This window comes from Hyposmocoma kahamanoa, unplaced genomic scaffold, assembly GCF_003589595.1.
Source record: "Hyposmocoma kahamanoa isolate Upper Pololo Valley unplaced genomic scaffold, ASM358959v1 117, whole genome shotgun sequence".
Taxonomy (NCBI): domain Eukaryota; kingdom Metazoa; phylum Arthropoda; class Insecta; order Lepidoptera; family Cosmopterigidae; genus Hyposmocoma; species Hyposmocoma kahamanoa.
In genome coordinates, this window is record NW_020653397.1 from 772,301 (window position 1) to 787,856 (window position 15,556).

Below are 15,556 nucleotides of genomic sequence, written 5' to 3' on the forward strand. Positions count from 1 at the left end.
AAAATTTAAGTTATCGGTGCACATAACGGTTATTAGGTTGTTTGTTATTAATGTATTTTTCATATAGCAACTTTAAAGTCAGCTGTCAACAGTTCCGATATAGTCGATAAAAATAAAAGGTAATTTTATGAAGAATTGTAATTAATTTGTAAGAAAAATTATTTTTTTTTAGTAAAATTGTTACATAATCCGTAATTACTGTAAGTATTTTGAAGGAACTCTCATTATTCTCAGCGATGTTATGTAACTGTTGTTTGAGGTTATATTTTTTTATTTAAGATGCTCACGAAGTCTCTTTTTGGAGGCCTGAGGGTGGCCAGAGCCCACGTTATCGTCAGCAGAAACTTGGCGGCGGCCCAGAGTGCTTCCGATCCTATCCAGCAACTTTTTCTTGAAAAACTTAGGGAGTACAAGCAAAAGAGCTCGTAAGTACAATGTTTCAATGATTTTGAAGTTATTAGCAGTTTTTTTATCCTACGAAAACTCAATAGTGATGTGAATATAAAATCTTGTAAATATTTGAAGAAAACTTGCATTTCAAGCTGTAGTCTGCCTTACTGATTTTGTGGTAGTATGCTTCAACAAAATGAAAGAAAAGTCGAAGTCCATGTACATATATATATGAAAGACTCGTGAGCTCCTCATGCGGGACCAAATTTAGGGTAGTTTCTGTATAATTGGTGCTTCTGCATCAAGCACACCTCGTCGACTTCAACTATGTGTTGATAACTGAAGCTCAGTTGTCAATGAAATAAGTCCGTAAATCTCCCATAAACGCCTTTAAGCAACATTAATCTCAAGGACACTATTACAATAATTTCCAGCAGGGTCAGGTTCTGCATAAAGCTGTTGAAATGAATATTAATGTCACCTCAAGTAGCACTTGACACTATATATTACATAATATATGGTAATTTGTAAAATACTAACAACTTTGCAGGACTATATGTGTGGAATCCCCACAATAAACTCTATATAGCAATGTTAGAACGAATCCAGAAATAATTTTTGAGGTATTTGTATAGTAAACTCTATGGGTACTATCCTTATATGTACCCTACACCCTTTGTTTTGGGCATGGTGTCGTACAGATTGCTTGAGATCAGGTGAAAACTGGCGCTACTAAAATATATTTTCAACCTAATAAGAGGATGTATAATTAACCCTCCTCTATTGGCTCAAATTCCTTTTTTTATCCTGCCAATCTCACGCTACGTCCTTCGTCAGCGCAAATACCCTCTACTCAATTTTAATTTCACCCGCACAGTGGCACTAATACGGACACCATTCTTCGAAGCATTGGCCGTAATTGAATCGTTAAGCAAAACAAATGATATTGCCGTGTTCAGCAACACTGAATCAAAATTTCTAACATCCGCTGGTTACTATTTGGAGGCAGTCACCGCCCAAAGCTCTGTGGTCCAAATTCCGCTTTCTATCTTTGGCCGGTGATCGACTCAACCTTTTTTTTGTGACTATGACTTACATGTTTAGTTATAAGTACTGTAAATGTTCAGCTGAAGTGGCAGTGGGCAGGGCATATAGCTAGGAGAACTGATGGCCGTTGGGGTGGAAAGGTTCTTCAATGGCGACCACGCACCGGACGACGCTCAGTGGGTAGGCCCCCCACCAGGTGGACCGACGATCTGGTAAAGGTCGCGGGAAGCCGATGGATACGGGCAGCACAGGACCGATCATTGGGGGAGACCTATGCCCAGCAGTGGGCGTCGTATGGCTGAATGATGATGATGACTTTCATACAAGAATAGAAATATTCAAATAGATGGCTCTAAATGTTGATAAGTCTGTGCAATATCAGAAGAAAGCACAAGCGTAAATACCAGTCCAGTGCAAAACACAGGAGAGGTGGTGTGGGGTGGGGGTCGTCAGTGGGGCCTCTTGCTTGCATGTTAGAACTTACTACCTTACTACCAAACACAGGTCTAAAAATTATGAGATAGTACAACAAAAACTTCAAAGTTTATTTTGGTAAACTTATTTTGTTTTGTAAAAAGTTTTGGTACAAAAGTTGTTGCTTACAAGTAATATGGTGTGGCAGTCCAGCATAGTAACCATTCGGCCACGTAAACAGGAAAAGATACAACGCCTGTGAGAGTAGAAGCAAATCTCGTTTATTTCCATACTACCTTCAACTGTCATACATAAACTATTTGTCAAAGTAAATACCAATCTAAATTTTAGAGGATGGAAAATAAACTAAATACACAACAATAGGAAAATGCAATACACTAAATTAATCAAAGTCCAAGCACTAAATAATTCAAAAAGTGATCCATTACTAAATTTCATGTCAAATACTACACAAAGCTCAACTCTGGATTCTTTTATGGCACTCAAAAGTTTTTACACAAATTTAAGAACTTCATGCTATAACAAACTCTATGAATTAAATTTAAAAACATGTATAAAAACAGATTTAAAACCAACCAATCTAACTGCAACCAAGATGAAGGTCATATTGAATATTTATTGAAGCATTAAGTATACGGACAACTCATGTTTGACCAAAAAATTTACTGTCAAATTTGTATTCACAAAAAAATCCTAATGGTTTTTAAGACAGTTCTCCTGTATCACCTACGGCTTCTATTTCCCCATACTGTCTTAGTTAAAAAAATGACACTGTACATTAAATGTATGCTAGTCTTTACGGTATGTATTTTACAGCTCGTTGTTGCCTGAATGAATAATTAAATAAATAAACTTTCTCTGCTTAGTGCAAGCTTAACAAATTGTCTGTAAATGTGAAAAAGGTTCACATGAAAACAAACAAGGTTCATTAGAAAACAAACTGTAGCCGTAATTGCTTCATATATTTACAGTAGAGATGCCACGAATAGTGATTAGGCCGAATACCGAATATTCTGCCCTGCTCGCGGCCGAGGCGCCGACTATTCGGCTCCCAAAAGTTCGGCGTAAGATCTGTGCATTTCACGCGCGACCTGTTACGACCTGTCTCATTGACCTGCATGAGGGATGGGGTGTTTTTGTTAAAAAATGATAAATCGATAGAATCAATACATGACTGTTTCTGGACCTGTTTTGAAGAAGTCGCTATAGATAATATGCAAGATTTTTATTGAAAATTGTTTGCCTAGTTCGGACGGCAGGACCTTACAAGTGGCTCAGTAAACGCAATCAATCATTCAGTCATTGCCATTTATCTAACGTCTCCTGCCAGGAGTGTTTATACTGAGAGGCTATTTGCAGAAGCAGGAATTGTTTATGAAGAAAAGCGCAAACGTTTGTTACCAACCAATGCTAAAAAAATTGTTTTCATTCATCACAACCTGCCACTGATTGATTTTAAGTATTATAGCAATAATTTGGGATTAAAACACATGATACATTTTGAATAATATGTACTTTTTTTCATTATTTGATATTAAAAAAGTGGCCGCATAGGCCTAATACCGAGTAGCCGAATATTTGTGGCATCTCTAATTTACAGTCCTATGGTGGGGCAATGCCGGGGTCTAAAGTCTTCTCAGACTATACTAGTTGATCGTAAGCCCGATAGTAACGCATGTCTGTATTAGTTTACTAAAGTCAATCGAACAGTCATTATGATCAAATTGAGTACAGTATACTCGTACATTATACACCTGTACTGGTCTTCAGTGCCTTGCTACAGAAGGAGACCTGTGTACACTGTGCAGGTATACAATCAAACACGATGAAATGTGTTCAAAGATAGTGATGCCAAGACTCAATTCTGAAACATCCTGTTCTGAGAACGATGTCTGATATTAAGCATTACAAACAAAATTTCAAAAATCTTGTTTATTAATACCAGGCTTTAAGACGCAGACTCGAGTCTTGACAGATTGAAGAATTTTCCTAAAAGTGTTCGATCTTTGTATTAATGATTATAACAAACTAGTGGAATAATTTTAAAAAAAGAATATCATGTTACAAAAACATTGTCATATTCAATAAACATCATATTAAAACAATGAGTTACCAAGAGTAAGAGTTACCAACTAGGGAAGACTCATAGCGGTACAGTCTCACTTCAAAGGACTAAAAAAGAAAGAGTTTCGTTCAAGGGTCCACTGATTGGTCAAAAATTTGGTTGTGCTGTATACATTGTGTGGTTTATATTCAACACCAAATACTGTATAGAGGCTCAGGTAATGGTTAGCAGTAGATTCCGAATGCTGGCTAGGATCCTCACTAGAAACTGCACGAAGTGTACACAACTGTCTCCTGGGAAAGCATATGCCACAGCTAGAGGAATTCATGATAATCAAAGCTAAGAGAATCCTATATATAACTTGAGACGGTTGGATTTATGTGGCGTGTTGCCTCCAGCACAAATGTAGAAAGTGGTACTGGAATATGGCACGTATTGTTTGCTGGTTCCTGAACTTGAGTCCCTGACCCCGGCTGATTAATATTGTGCCATTACCGAGGAAAGCCGCCTCCATTTATAAATTCGAAATATAAGAGTGGCAAGACTCTGAAAAAAACCAGATAATTTATAATAATGATATATACTAAATTAATCCTTTTATTTTCGGGAGGTATGATCCGCCATTTTTGTTTATGATACTAAGTAAGGGAACGAACAATTGGTGAGCCTGGTGGTGAGCGACACGCCTGTTCATAGCAGTTGCACTGCCACTCAAAGCTTTAGATCGCAAAGATCTGAGGTGCACTGCCACTGCGTCATCACCCTGAGACATAAGTAGACAAGACCCGTGTATCTGAAATTTTACTAGCACCAATGCTGATATTACTGCTTGGTGGCAGAAACAGGTAAGGTGGCAATACTTCCCTGGACAAACTATTTCTCAAGGAGCTTTACTGTATCTAAATCTCACACTTACTCATTAATATTTTAATATCAACGCTTGCGTTCCAGTGAGACAGACAGAGCGCATGGATCTCCACTTAACACATCTCCCTTGCTCATCCATTATAATATTTTAAAATGTGAGTCATATGTAAGTTCAAATTGTTATTTTTATTGTTCTACAGTGGTGGCAAACTAGTAGATCCAACCCCCGAAATCGAAAAGGAACTCAAAACGGAATTGGAAAAACTGGAAAAGCACTATGGAGGTGGTTCCGGAGTGGACATGACACAGTTCCCCACATTCAAGTTCGAGGAACCTAAGCTGGATCCCATCGACGAACCCCAGGCTGCTGCTAAGAAGTGAACTGTTAGGTCATAATGACTCTGTGAGCATCTGTATGAAGTAAATAATAAATTATTGTTAGTACCACCCAGTACGTCTTTCATTGTTTATTTATTTATTTTATTTATTTATACATTTTACTTAAATATGAATAATCCAATGCCATTTACGAATTTCCACCAACATGAAACAATATAGGGATAGTCGTCATATTGGACACCCCTCTCGTCGCGGCGTATTTGTTTTATGATAGGAAGTGACGAATGGGCGGAACGAATGGGTAAGCGACCCGCCTGGCCAGCGTTTCCATTATGTCGTCACGTTTTATTTATCATTAGACGACTGTCGCGTCTAGACTGTTGACTTAGGCTCAACTCACACTGGCACAGAGTCGAAGCGTCGCGACGCGTCATGTTTTTCGCCTATAGCATAGTCATCTCTATTTTCCCATTATTAAGTTACAAATTTGTGTTATGCAAATATGGAATCGCGCGTCGACACGCGTCTTCGCTGCTATCTATAAAAAAATGTTGATGATATACGTAATCGTTTGAAGGTTTTATAGGTAAAAAATTAATTTGGCTATGCTAAGGCCTTATTAAATACTTCATGAACACTGAACATAACGACTACCAAAGCGCAGTGAGCGAAGCTTTCTTGACATCCACAAAAGATACATATTTTTGGAAACGCCTGTGAAAACTAAAAAGCAATTTTACTAAAAGATTAATTAAATGTTTAACTTTTCTAATGTAGACTCGTATAACATTTTCTCTTTGTAGATAGTAGATACTTGTTTTTTTTATGTTGAATTTTTAGCAAAATCAAAAAATGTGTCACTTATTCATAATAAAATAAAGGATAAGGTTTTACCATTGACTTACAATTATATGGACGTCGGGTCCGCGCTAAAAAGTGTCCGCACTTGTAAGGCGCTAAAATCGTATACAGAGCGTGACACTCCGCTTTAGTCTTCATTTGTTCTACGGACAGCGCGATACTGCGATGACATAACAATTTAAATTTCGAATAGGTTGACTTGGGACATTTTTTTCGTGGTTTTTGTATTAGACCCGTCGTCCATTTATTTGTAAGTCAATGGGTTTTACTTACTATTTTTTGTAAACATAACTACTGATTAAAAAAAGAGGAAAGTTGAAAATTTAATTCAATATGTAAAAGTTATAGAATATAAGTGTGTTTTAGTAGATAGACAGTAAAGAAGCTCCATGTCAAGTAATTATCTACATAAAAAAATTATGTACTATTACCATTACCTATTATCATAGAAAACTGATTACTCCTTAATAGGTACATAATACATGATTGCTATTCCCAAATCCACGTCGTGATAACTGTTGAGATTGCCATTGTAAGTCGATTGCATAGCAGCAATGGATATTGTAAGGAGTCGAAAATAAGATGAAAATATTCTTGTAGGAAAACTTGGTAGAAGATTGTGATTCGAATGAACTCGTTTATACCTTACGATTTATTTATTTAATGGTTTTTTTTTGTGGGTGAGTGTTTATTGATGTAGTAGATAACCATTATGATTTTATACACCTCACTCTGCGCTGGTATTATAGATTGCTGCGCAATAAGAATATTTGCCGCGTTTGGCGCAGGATGGTAATTTTAGTGTAGGTAAAGCTTCGAAACCTGAAATTACTTGCGGAGATATTTCAAGACTGTCATATAAGTCTATATTTAGGCCATAAAATGAGAAACTACTGTGTTTTAAGTCTTGCAGTGACAAGAAAGAAGACGTCAATAGTCACGATGCTATTCCAAGATGAAAGAGAAAAGGTAAAAGCAACTTTTAAATATTTAATCTTTTTCTTGTATTAAAATACTTGATTCCAATCGTAACGGTATCGTAATGTATAAAGCGACTATGCCGACTATATGCATCCTGCCTACCAACGCCCGGCGCGTCAGTGGGTACCGTGTCGTTTCACACGCGTGTCGTGTTCTATTCGCTTCAATTTCCTCCATGGCCACCGGCTTTGTAGGCTCTACGAAAAATTTCCCATTCTCCTTCGATGTAGACGTTGACGAGGAAGATGGGAGAACCACCCCGCATTTAAATAAACGAATTGGTAAGTAATAAAGAAAGTTTTCTTTGTTTATGTTTTTTGTTTAGAGCGTGTCGCACAAGCAGGCTGTACTGAAAATTGTTTATTCTTTTGTTTTTTTTTCTGGGGAGGTTTTTTTATAGTTTACGTATGAAGAAGGTATGAAGAGTGAAGACAAATTTATTGTCACATTGTTGAGATAATAATAAAATAATATACATACTTATATACATATATATTAGTGGACCACCTACTTAATAACCAGTTTCATTGCTTTTTATTTTTAATAGTAATACGGCAATTAGTATTGTAGGAGCTGAAACTATTCTGTTTCGCTGAGTAGTAAATATTGGTTATTTTTATTATTTTATTTGTTATATTGGCTGTAAAAGCTTCGAATAACAAAATTAAGAAAGTCAAAGTGTAATATGACTTAAATTTAAAACTAAGTCGTGAAGTGTGAAAACTAAAACCCGCCATATTTGTGTTATTTTTTAAATTATTTGAAATAAATTTATAAATTTATTTGAAACCACGAAAAACATCGCACTGTTAGTTATGAAAATTTATATTTGTTTAGAACACTTTTTAAAGCTAGAGAGATTACCTGTAATGCATTCGTAAAAGGTTACTTACCATATAGCAAACAGATTATATCCTTTGATTCAAAGAATATTTCGTAGGTAGGTAAACATAATATTGAAGAAGTATATTTTTTAAATAATGTCAGGGTTTCACCTAACGTCTGACTAACAGTTGGAAAAAGTACTTCATTGCGTCTATATATCTAGAATGGAATAAATTTTTCTTTATAACTTGACATGAAAAATATGATAGGTTAAAATGGGTAAGATGAAATGCGGGGTATTAGGTCCCTACGCCAAGGTGCCCAAAATGCTGGCAGCGTCCCCTAGTTGCCAGTCCTTGGCTCCTCCTATCCGACAAATAGTCGAACAAGCTTCAGAATGTCCTTAAATAAAACTAAAAATCCACGCACAAAATCGTGTGAATCCACCACTTCGAAACACCTCGGGAAGTCGACAATATTAAAAAGACCCCTGTTGTACCTAACATTAGTAACACCCAAGAGTGGCTTTACAAGTTGGTCGAGTACGCGGATCGATCGATACCAGCTGACTTGACTATATCCGCAGTATTATACATATTGTACGTATGGTTTGTATAGAACTAAATCTAGGCTTATAGAACTAGTCTAGACGATAGAGGACTGCTTTTTATTTAATCTATTTCTAGTTTCGCCCTTGCAAATCGGAGGCGTCAAGTTTAAAAGTAAATTAAGACAGATTTTGCCTCTAGATTGTCGCAGAATATCAGCTGGGGCTATGACTCCGTACTCCTTATCATAATGTAATCGACATTTTTAGCGAAATTGGGTTATTAACATATCTGGGATCGAAACAAGATCTACAACCCCCTCTAATCGGTTTTTTATATGTTATTTAGTTTTAGTATTATTGTTAAGCAAAATCAGCGAAAATTGCAATTTTTGTAGGTATAGAGTTCTTCGGTTTTCGCGATTGTTACTTATTGGAAATGAAACTAATTTATGAGGCCATTGAAATTAAAAAACATTCAAATTTCAATAGGGAAAATGGTTTCTCTGTATCACCAGTTTAGTAATATAATAATTACCTAGACTTAAGAGTGGTTCAACACGGCGACTTATAGCAGCGATGCAAACGCGCGACTGCATCGCTACAAGCGTGCAATTGCTTCGCAACTCTTGGAATATGTAGGCGATTGCATCGATGCAATCGCACGTTTGTATCAATGCAGTCGCCTAAGAATTCCTAGTGTCAGTTTCACGAACGGGCGTTTGCATCGCTGTTAAAACTCGCTATGTGTAACCACTCTTAATTGTAAACGGATGGTCCCTAGGTCAAAGCAAAAAGAAATGTATTGTGCAACTAATAGCGACTTTGCCAGGGGTTTCGCGTTAATTTCCCAACTATGGATAAATATCAATGGTAGGCACTCAATATTATCTGCCTGCCTAGCTCATTCCCAATAGATATAGACTGTCACGTCTCTTCACGGTACTACGGTTCTGATACTCTTTGACAAAATTCAACACTAAAACAAAACAATATCACTATTTATTTGTGTTTGGCACATACTAGTTTCTGTGAATGTTCTTGTCTATAGATTGAAATCGTTGTTTTATATAGTTTGATTTTGTACATTGTGGTTTTTCTAAAGTGTTACTTATCGAGTTAGTCACTATTTCGCAACCGTGATGTAATAAGGCTAAATCTGCAAAATTTTTCAAGGGATAGGTTTTAAGATACTACGAACGAAATGAGTAAGTAATAGAGTTATAAAATTAATTAGTTTCATATTTTTTTTGTGATTTCATCTGTTAAAAGCACTTTTGCCGTATGGTGTGGCTGTGCTATCCAAGGATTACGATGTTACGGAGATTGCGATTTGTCACACCTGGAATGTAATGAATAGAATAGAATATCATTTATTGCAACCATGGTATGTACAGTTCTTACAAGTAATTAGTAGTATCACATGGACCCGGTAGGGTATAGCAAATTTGTATTATAATAAGATGTAATATAATTTCCGCCATTGAAATGTTTGTTTGGATTAGGTATTTATTATAAATATAAATATAGGCGAAGTCAAAGAATCATTATTCCATAGGTAAAATAAATTTACACTTGAAAACGTCACATTTAAGCTACTGCTCGTTCACTACGCTGACTTTCCTGAGAAGAACGAGCAAGAAACTCTAGGGATTGCTCTTTTCAAATAAACTTAAATGCTATGGAATAGACCTTGAATCAAATTTTTGTGGAATCTAAAGCCATGTCGTCTTTCCATACATCTTTATCTAACACGTAGTCTTCAATTTTGTAATACGATTTTTCAATCAAAATATTTTTATTGTAGTTTTTAAACTTAGGAAATGATAATCTTAATATATACTCCGGAATCTTATTGTAAAAACGTGTACAGTTCCCCATAAAAGAGTCGTTTACTTTGGTTAAACGAAATCGTGGTACTATGAGTTTGGACTTAGCTCTAAGGTTAACATTATGGATATCTTCTTTCTTAATGAAATTATGTATATTTTTACGGGCATACAAAATGTTTGAGTAAATGTACCGAGATGCCACAATCATGATACCAGTCTCCTTAAACTTTTCTCTGAGAGAAACCCGAGAATCTAAACGGTACACATTTATTTGTAAGTCAATGGGTACACAGAAAGAATCGCTCGTTTTTGAAATAGAAATATGGTTTGAATATCTGCCGCTTTTCCCCACATGAGAATCCCGTAGGACATTATACTACGGAAGTAACTAAAGTAAACTAGTCTAGCAGTACTAACATCGGTAAGCTCACGTATTCTGCAGACTGCGTATGCAGCGGAGCTTAATCTGCTGGCCAGGGAAGATATAGCTATTATGTGGAAACCATTGAAGTTTACTGTCTAAGAAGATCACTTCCAAGAAGACTTTATTAACAAGGTCTTTAGTTTGGAAGTGAATGAATTGTTTTTTGGTATATTTTTTATATAGTTAGGCATTTTGTTGTAAATTTGAATGGTTTTATGGATTAATATGGATCTTTTTTTATACATTTTTATAATCGGTTCTGGGAGGATCAGTTTGTCTTTGCGACTTGCACTTTTATTGAATTCAAAACAGATTAAGATTATTTCTTACAAATATCTTGCTCGTTTGATGCTTGTATACATTGAAGCCTTGTTTCGATGTGTAGAGCTGTAAAATTTGTAGGTACTTAAAGCGATTGTGGCTTTTGTTAACGGTCGATGACATTCGACACGGTAGTGTGACCGTACCCCATTACCAATCGCGGCACGTTACTGTACACGGATTTGCTGACATTGATACTCGAATTCAAACTAAATCTGATGATGAAATGAGAAGTTGTGTTCCTCTTCAGCGTCTGTCGCTGTAACGTACACAAATTTTTATAAAAATGCATGGGTTCTAAGACTCTGAGATTAAGTACATAACGGTGAAGATTACGTGGTCTTAAGATTATGGGATTATGTAATTTTATGTTCATGTCGTCGGGGCTGGTGCAATTCCGCGTATCGCTCTTGATATCTAACATAGTATTATCTCAAAAATTTCGTTATATACTCGTATGTATATCAATCGTATTCGATATCAAAATGACAGGACAACACTGTCACTTTGAAATGAAATAGGTAATATTAATGTAATATAATCAACGCAATTTTGAGATAATACTACGTTAACATATGAATATATTGCTGGCGTCGAGTACCTACATAAACAGAAATAGAGACGAAATAAAGGCCACACATTCCTGGTAAGTTATCAGTGATACATTACTTATAAATATCAACTCTCGTTTGCACTGAAATATAGACAGCGCCAACAACTAAACCTGTGTGTACCTACGTCTCCGTACATTCCAAAAATATTCTCTACTTATTGTAATAAAGATAACATCTCTAACAATGACGTGCTGTTCCATTTGGTGGTGTGAGGAAAAACAGCAAAATATCTAATTACAAAACAAACGGAATCAAATTTCAACGGTAATTAAATATTGAATATGTAATTTTGCAATTTTCGTCCATTACAGCAAAGCTTAAGTTAACTGGCCGTGTTGAAGTGAAACAATTGATGACACCCGTCAATTGTTCCGAATTCGGGCTGGCCGATCGGAGCGCTGTTGTCACAGTAATGATATGGCAGAATAGTTTTCAAACAAATTATATGACATTTCGTATCTATTTCTGGTTATACATATACTCGATGATTGTAGGTATACTATATTCTTATTTTTTATTTGATAATGTTACTTTTCGTATGTCTATACAAGTCAAATTTTGCTATTGGCACACTACGTATCCCGCTCTGATTAGCTTTCCTATATCTCAAAGGTTGTCTGGAAGAGATAGCTCTTAACGGTAAGGCCGCCTTTCCCCACATTAGTTTTAAGCTGTCTATGTACTGGTTTTGTTCCTGTGTGTGAGGAATAAATTGTATATCTATCTATGTTAGTTGTCATGTGCGGTATGTAGTACCTAGGTATTTGGTAAACGGCGCGTACTACACTAAACCTAATTTTACGGGAGATAAATTTATATTTTGTTATTTCAATGGCTCCGACCATTGATTTACAAATAAATGGACGACGGGTCTAATACAATAACCACGAAAAAAATGTCCCAAGTCAACCTATTTAAACGTAGTGACATGTAAAGGAATATGAAAAAGGTAAAACGTTAGATTTAAATTGTAATGTCATCGCAGTACTGTCTAATTTTGCTTGCTTCGCTGTCAGTCGAACAAACGAAGACTAAAGCGTGAATGACGCTCTGTATACGATTTTAACGCCCTATAAGTTCGGACACTTTTTAGCGCGGACCCGACGTCCATATAATTGTAAGTCAATGATTTAGGATGTTAAAAGGAAGAATTTAAATTGGAAAACTTGAAGTTACAAACACGGCAACTGACTACTTAGTTAATAATACAAAACTTCAGGTGTTATTGCATTTATTTGGGGAATTTTCTAATTCTAAATTCGTAAACCTCGTAACCCTGTTAATGTTAATTTTTGAGTAGGCACCAAAATCATAATCACTAGAAAGAATTATCTGACAATCTATGATTATACTTATTTTATAACTAAAAATGGGTCTATTGTAAGCTTTAATTGCCCGACATTGCGTTTGAGGAGTAAAAAAGCGATATCGTTCAAAAACGGAGTTACGAGGTGTCTAAATTTAGCACGTTAAAATAACCACACACAATACTAAAATAACGTCGTATAGAAAGAGATACTGCCACCTTGCCTGTTTCTGCTGCCAAGCAGTAATGCGAGCATTACTGCGTTCTGGTGTTGGTGAAAACACAGTCACATGAGACTTTTCAACTTATATCTCCAGGTGACGGGCGCAGTGGCACTGTCCTTTGAGCGGCATTGCAAAGAAGGCGTCACGAAGCATTATAAAAAAATGTCGAGGAGTTTTTAACGCCTTTATCACCGTTTTTATGCATTGGTACAGATATACATGGTCAATATTAATTGCTCACAAGAGTTACACAGTGATCTTATATTTAAAATAGGAGCAATGTGTCCCTGTTACAGTAGTGCAGAAAAAAAGTGAACAAGTCGCTATTAGGACGGCGTAAACTTTAAAACAGTGTCAGTGGGCAAAATGTCTGTGTTAGGCCGAGCAAGGATTAAAATAATGTCAACATGTTAGGGCTGAGCAAAAATTAAATAATGTCAACGTGTTAGGGCTGCGCAAAGATTAAAATAATACCAACATCTGTCTCAGGGCTGCGCAATTAAAAATATGAAGTGACATGAAATAATTATACTTTATTAAAAGTAACCGACTTTAAAAACTGAAATCGGTTAACGGAAACTGGGTGAAATTCAATTAACTGAATTCATCTTCGTTTGCCGCACTTAGAGGTGGAATATTTTCTTCCAATTTGAATGCAAACACTACTGAGGTACCCTCTTTCCAACAAGAAGAAAAACGAAAGAGTAAAGAGAAACTACTACTACGTTTTGCTTTGTATTGCAATAATTAATACATAAAATCCACCCTTCGTCGCAGATAAGTATATTTATAGTTTATTTTTCAAAACGTTATTTCCGACTATAATAAAACTAACAGATGAAAGAAGTTTTCCAGTACTTGGTGAGTAAATTATGTCACATTACAGTGTGAAATATGTTTAGAGAATCCGTTACAGATTTTAGTAGCTTTACTAAAGTTTTAATATTGTATGTACGGTTGTCATTTTGACTAGGTAGTGTCAATCTATTTTTATACCTCAGGTCAGCAGTCGAGTGTAGATGTAGGTATATGTACAGGTTTGTAGTCATTCGACTACAACCCAACCCAGACAAATTGAGAGGTGTCTCGACATTTGTTTGCAGTAACAAAATTATTTACGTTTTGTGCAGACGTTAACGCGTGCGCGGTTTATGTCGTTCAAAGGAGGATTAGTCAAATTTTATCTTATCTTATCTATCGTTAACGTAACTATTTGCGATAGTCTGCATAAGAAACGACTGTTACTGGACTGAATTGTACAATTCAGTTATTGATAAAAGGTCTGCCTGTTCATTGTAACATTTGTTGTGCTGAACTGTTGTTGTAGCTGCATCATCCCCTTGAATAATAAAGAAAAGAAAGAAAGAAACATTTATTCAGTATCCTTAAATTGTATGTACATAAAAATAAATTAAAACTAAAATTACTGATACTGAATGGGCACCGCTCAGCATGTGCTGTGGCTGAGAACAGCCACGTCGTTGGTATTATGCGGAGCCCAGGGAGTGCGTCACAGGCGCACTAAACTAATACTACAAAAACATTGACTTATTTAAATTCGCAATATGCGTACAATGAATTTATGATGCAACAAAATGTGTGATGCTTAACTATATCTATACCTATTGTTAATTTATTTACAATTTATTTATAATTAATTGATAATTTTACGTTATGTATGCAAACACCATTCAACTAACAAGCAAACTTAATTATATATAAAAAAATAGAAAAGAAAAGAAAAACTACTTATTTCCTAACTATAAAGTAGGAACTGATTTCAAAAAGTATAACCGAATTAGGCCACATATACATACAAAATCCACTTATACACAAATGATACATCTAATATTCCTATGTGTTTTTTTTGCAATTCTGTTAAATAAAATCTATAGTTTTTTTTAAAAGAATAAACATTATTAGAGTTCCTGATTGGAGGGGGTATATTGTTCCAGCATTTCGTGGCAGCATAACGGAAACTGCCACGAAATGCAGAAGTGTTGTGTCTAGGGCAAACTAAACGAGAAGCCGTTCTTATGTGGCGTTGTGAAAACTTAAGTTTGTCAGAAAGATATGAGGGATTTTGTGTTTTTATTATTCCGAAAATGTTGGAACAATTTACCACTGCCTATTAGAAATAGCAACAATACTGAGATACCCCCTTTTCAACAAAACATAAATCATCGACATCTGTTCCCAAATGTCGGAGTAATAGTGTATGTAACATACAAAAAAAAATTCCGACGAATTGAGACCTCCTCCCTTTTACAAGTCGATTAAAAATAGTTTAACCTTTTGACCGCCACTGACAAATACTAGATTTGTTTCCTAGACGTCAAGTCGAGTGATGTGATATGTTATGAATTTTAAGTTTATATTAATTCGATTCCCCTAAGGTAAAGAAAAACATAACTGAACTTAAATTGCCACTATGAATCCATACTTAACTAGAATATACATGTCGACTCATCCAGAGAA

At 35.6% G+C, this 15,556-nt stretch overlaps 2 protein-coding genes across 5 annotated transcripts in view; both read left to right on the top strand.

Moving 5' to 3' along the window:
* The first annotated feature begins 65 nt into the window (after nucleotides 1-65).
* On the top strand, nucleotides 66-5,255 carry LOC113239938 (ATP synthase-coupling factor 6, mitochondrial). 2 transcript variants are annotated; one of them, XM_026477104.1, is made up of 3 exons: nucleotides 66-119; nucleotides 280-425; nucleotides 5,005-5,255. In XM_026477104.1, the coding sequence occupies exons 2-3, from the start codon at nucleotides 280-282 to the stop codon at nucleotides 5,183-5,185; spliced, it is 327 nt and encodes a 108-aa protein (XP_026332889.1). In that variant the 5' UTR covers nucleotides 66-119; the 3' UTR covers nucleotides 5,186-5,255. The 2 variants fall into 2 exon arrangements, with proteins under 2 accessions (XP_026332889.1, XP_026332890.1); XM_026477105.1 differs by having other exon boundaries at nucleotides 119-200.
* Nucleotides 5,256-7,158: 1,903 nt separating this feature from the next.
* LOC113239954 (AMP deaminase 2) overlaps nucleotides 7,159-15,556 on the top strand; it is a 74,754-nt gene continuing 66,356 nt past the window's right edge. For all 3 annotated transcript variants that reach the window (XM_026477130.1, XM_026477133.1, XM_026477134.1), the window contains exon 1: nucleotides 7,159-7,266. In XM_026477130.1, the coding sequence (XP_026332915.1) occupies nucleotides 7,161-7,266 (106 nt within the window). In that variant the 5' untranslated portion in view covers nucleotides 7,159-7,160. The remainder of the gene's footprint in view (nucleotides 7,267-15,556) is intronic.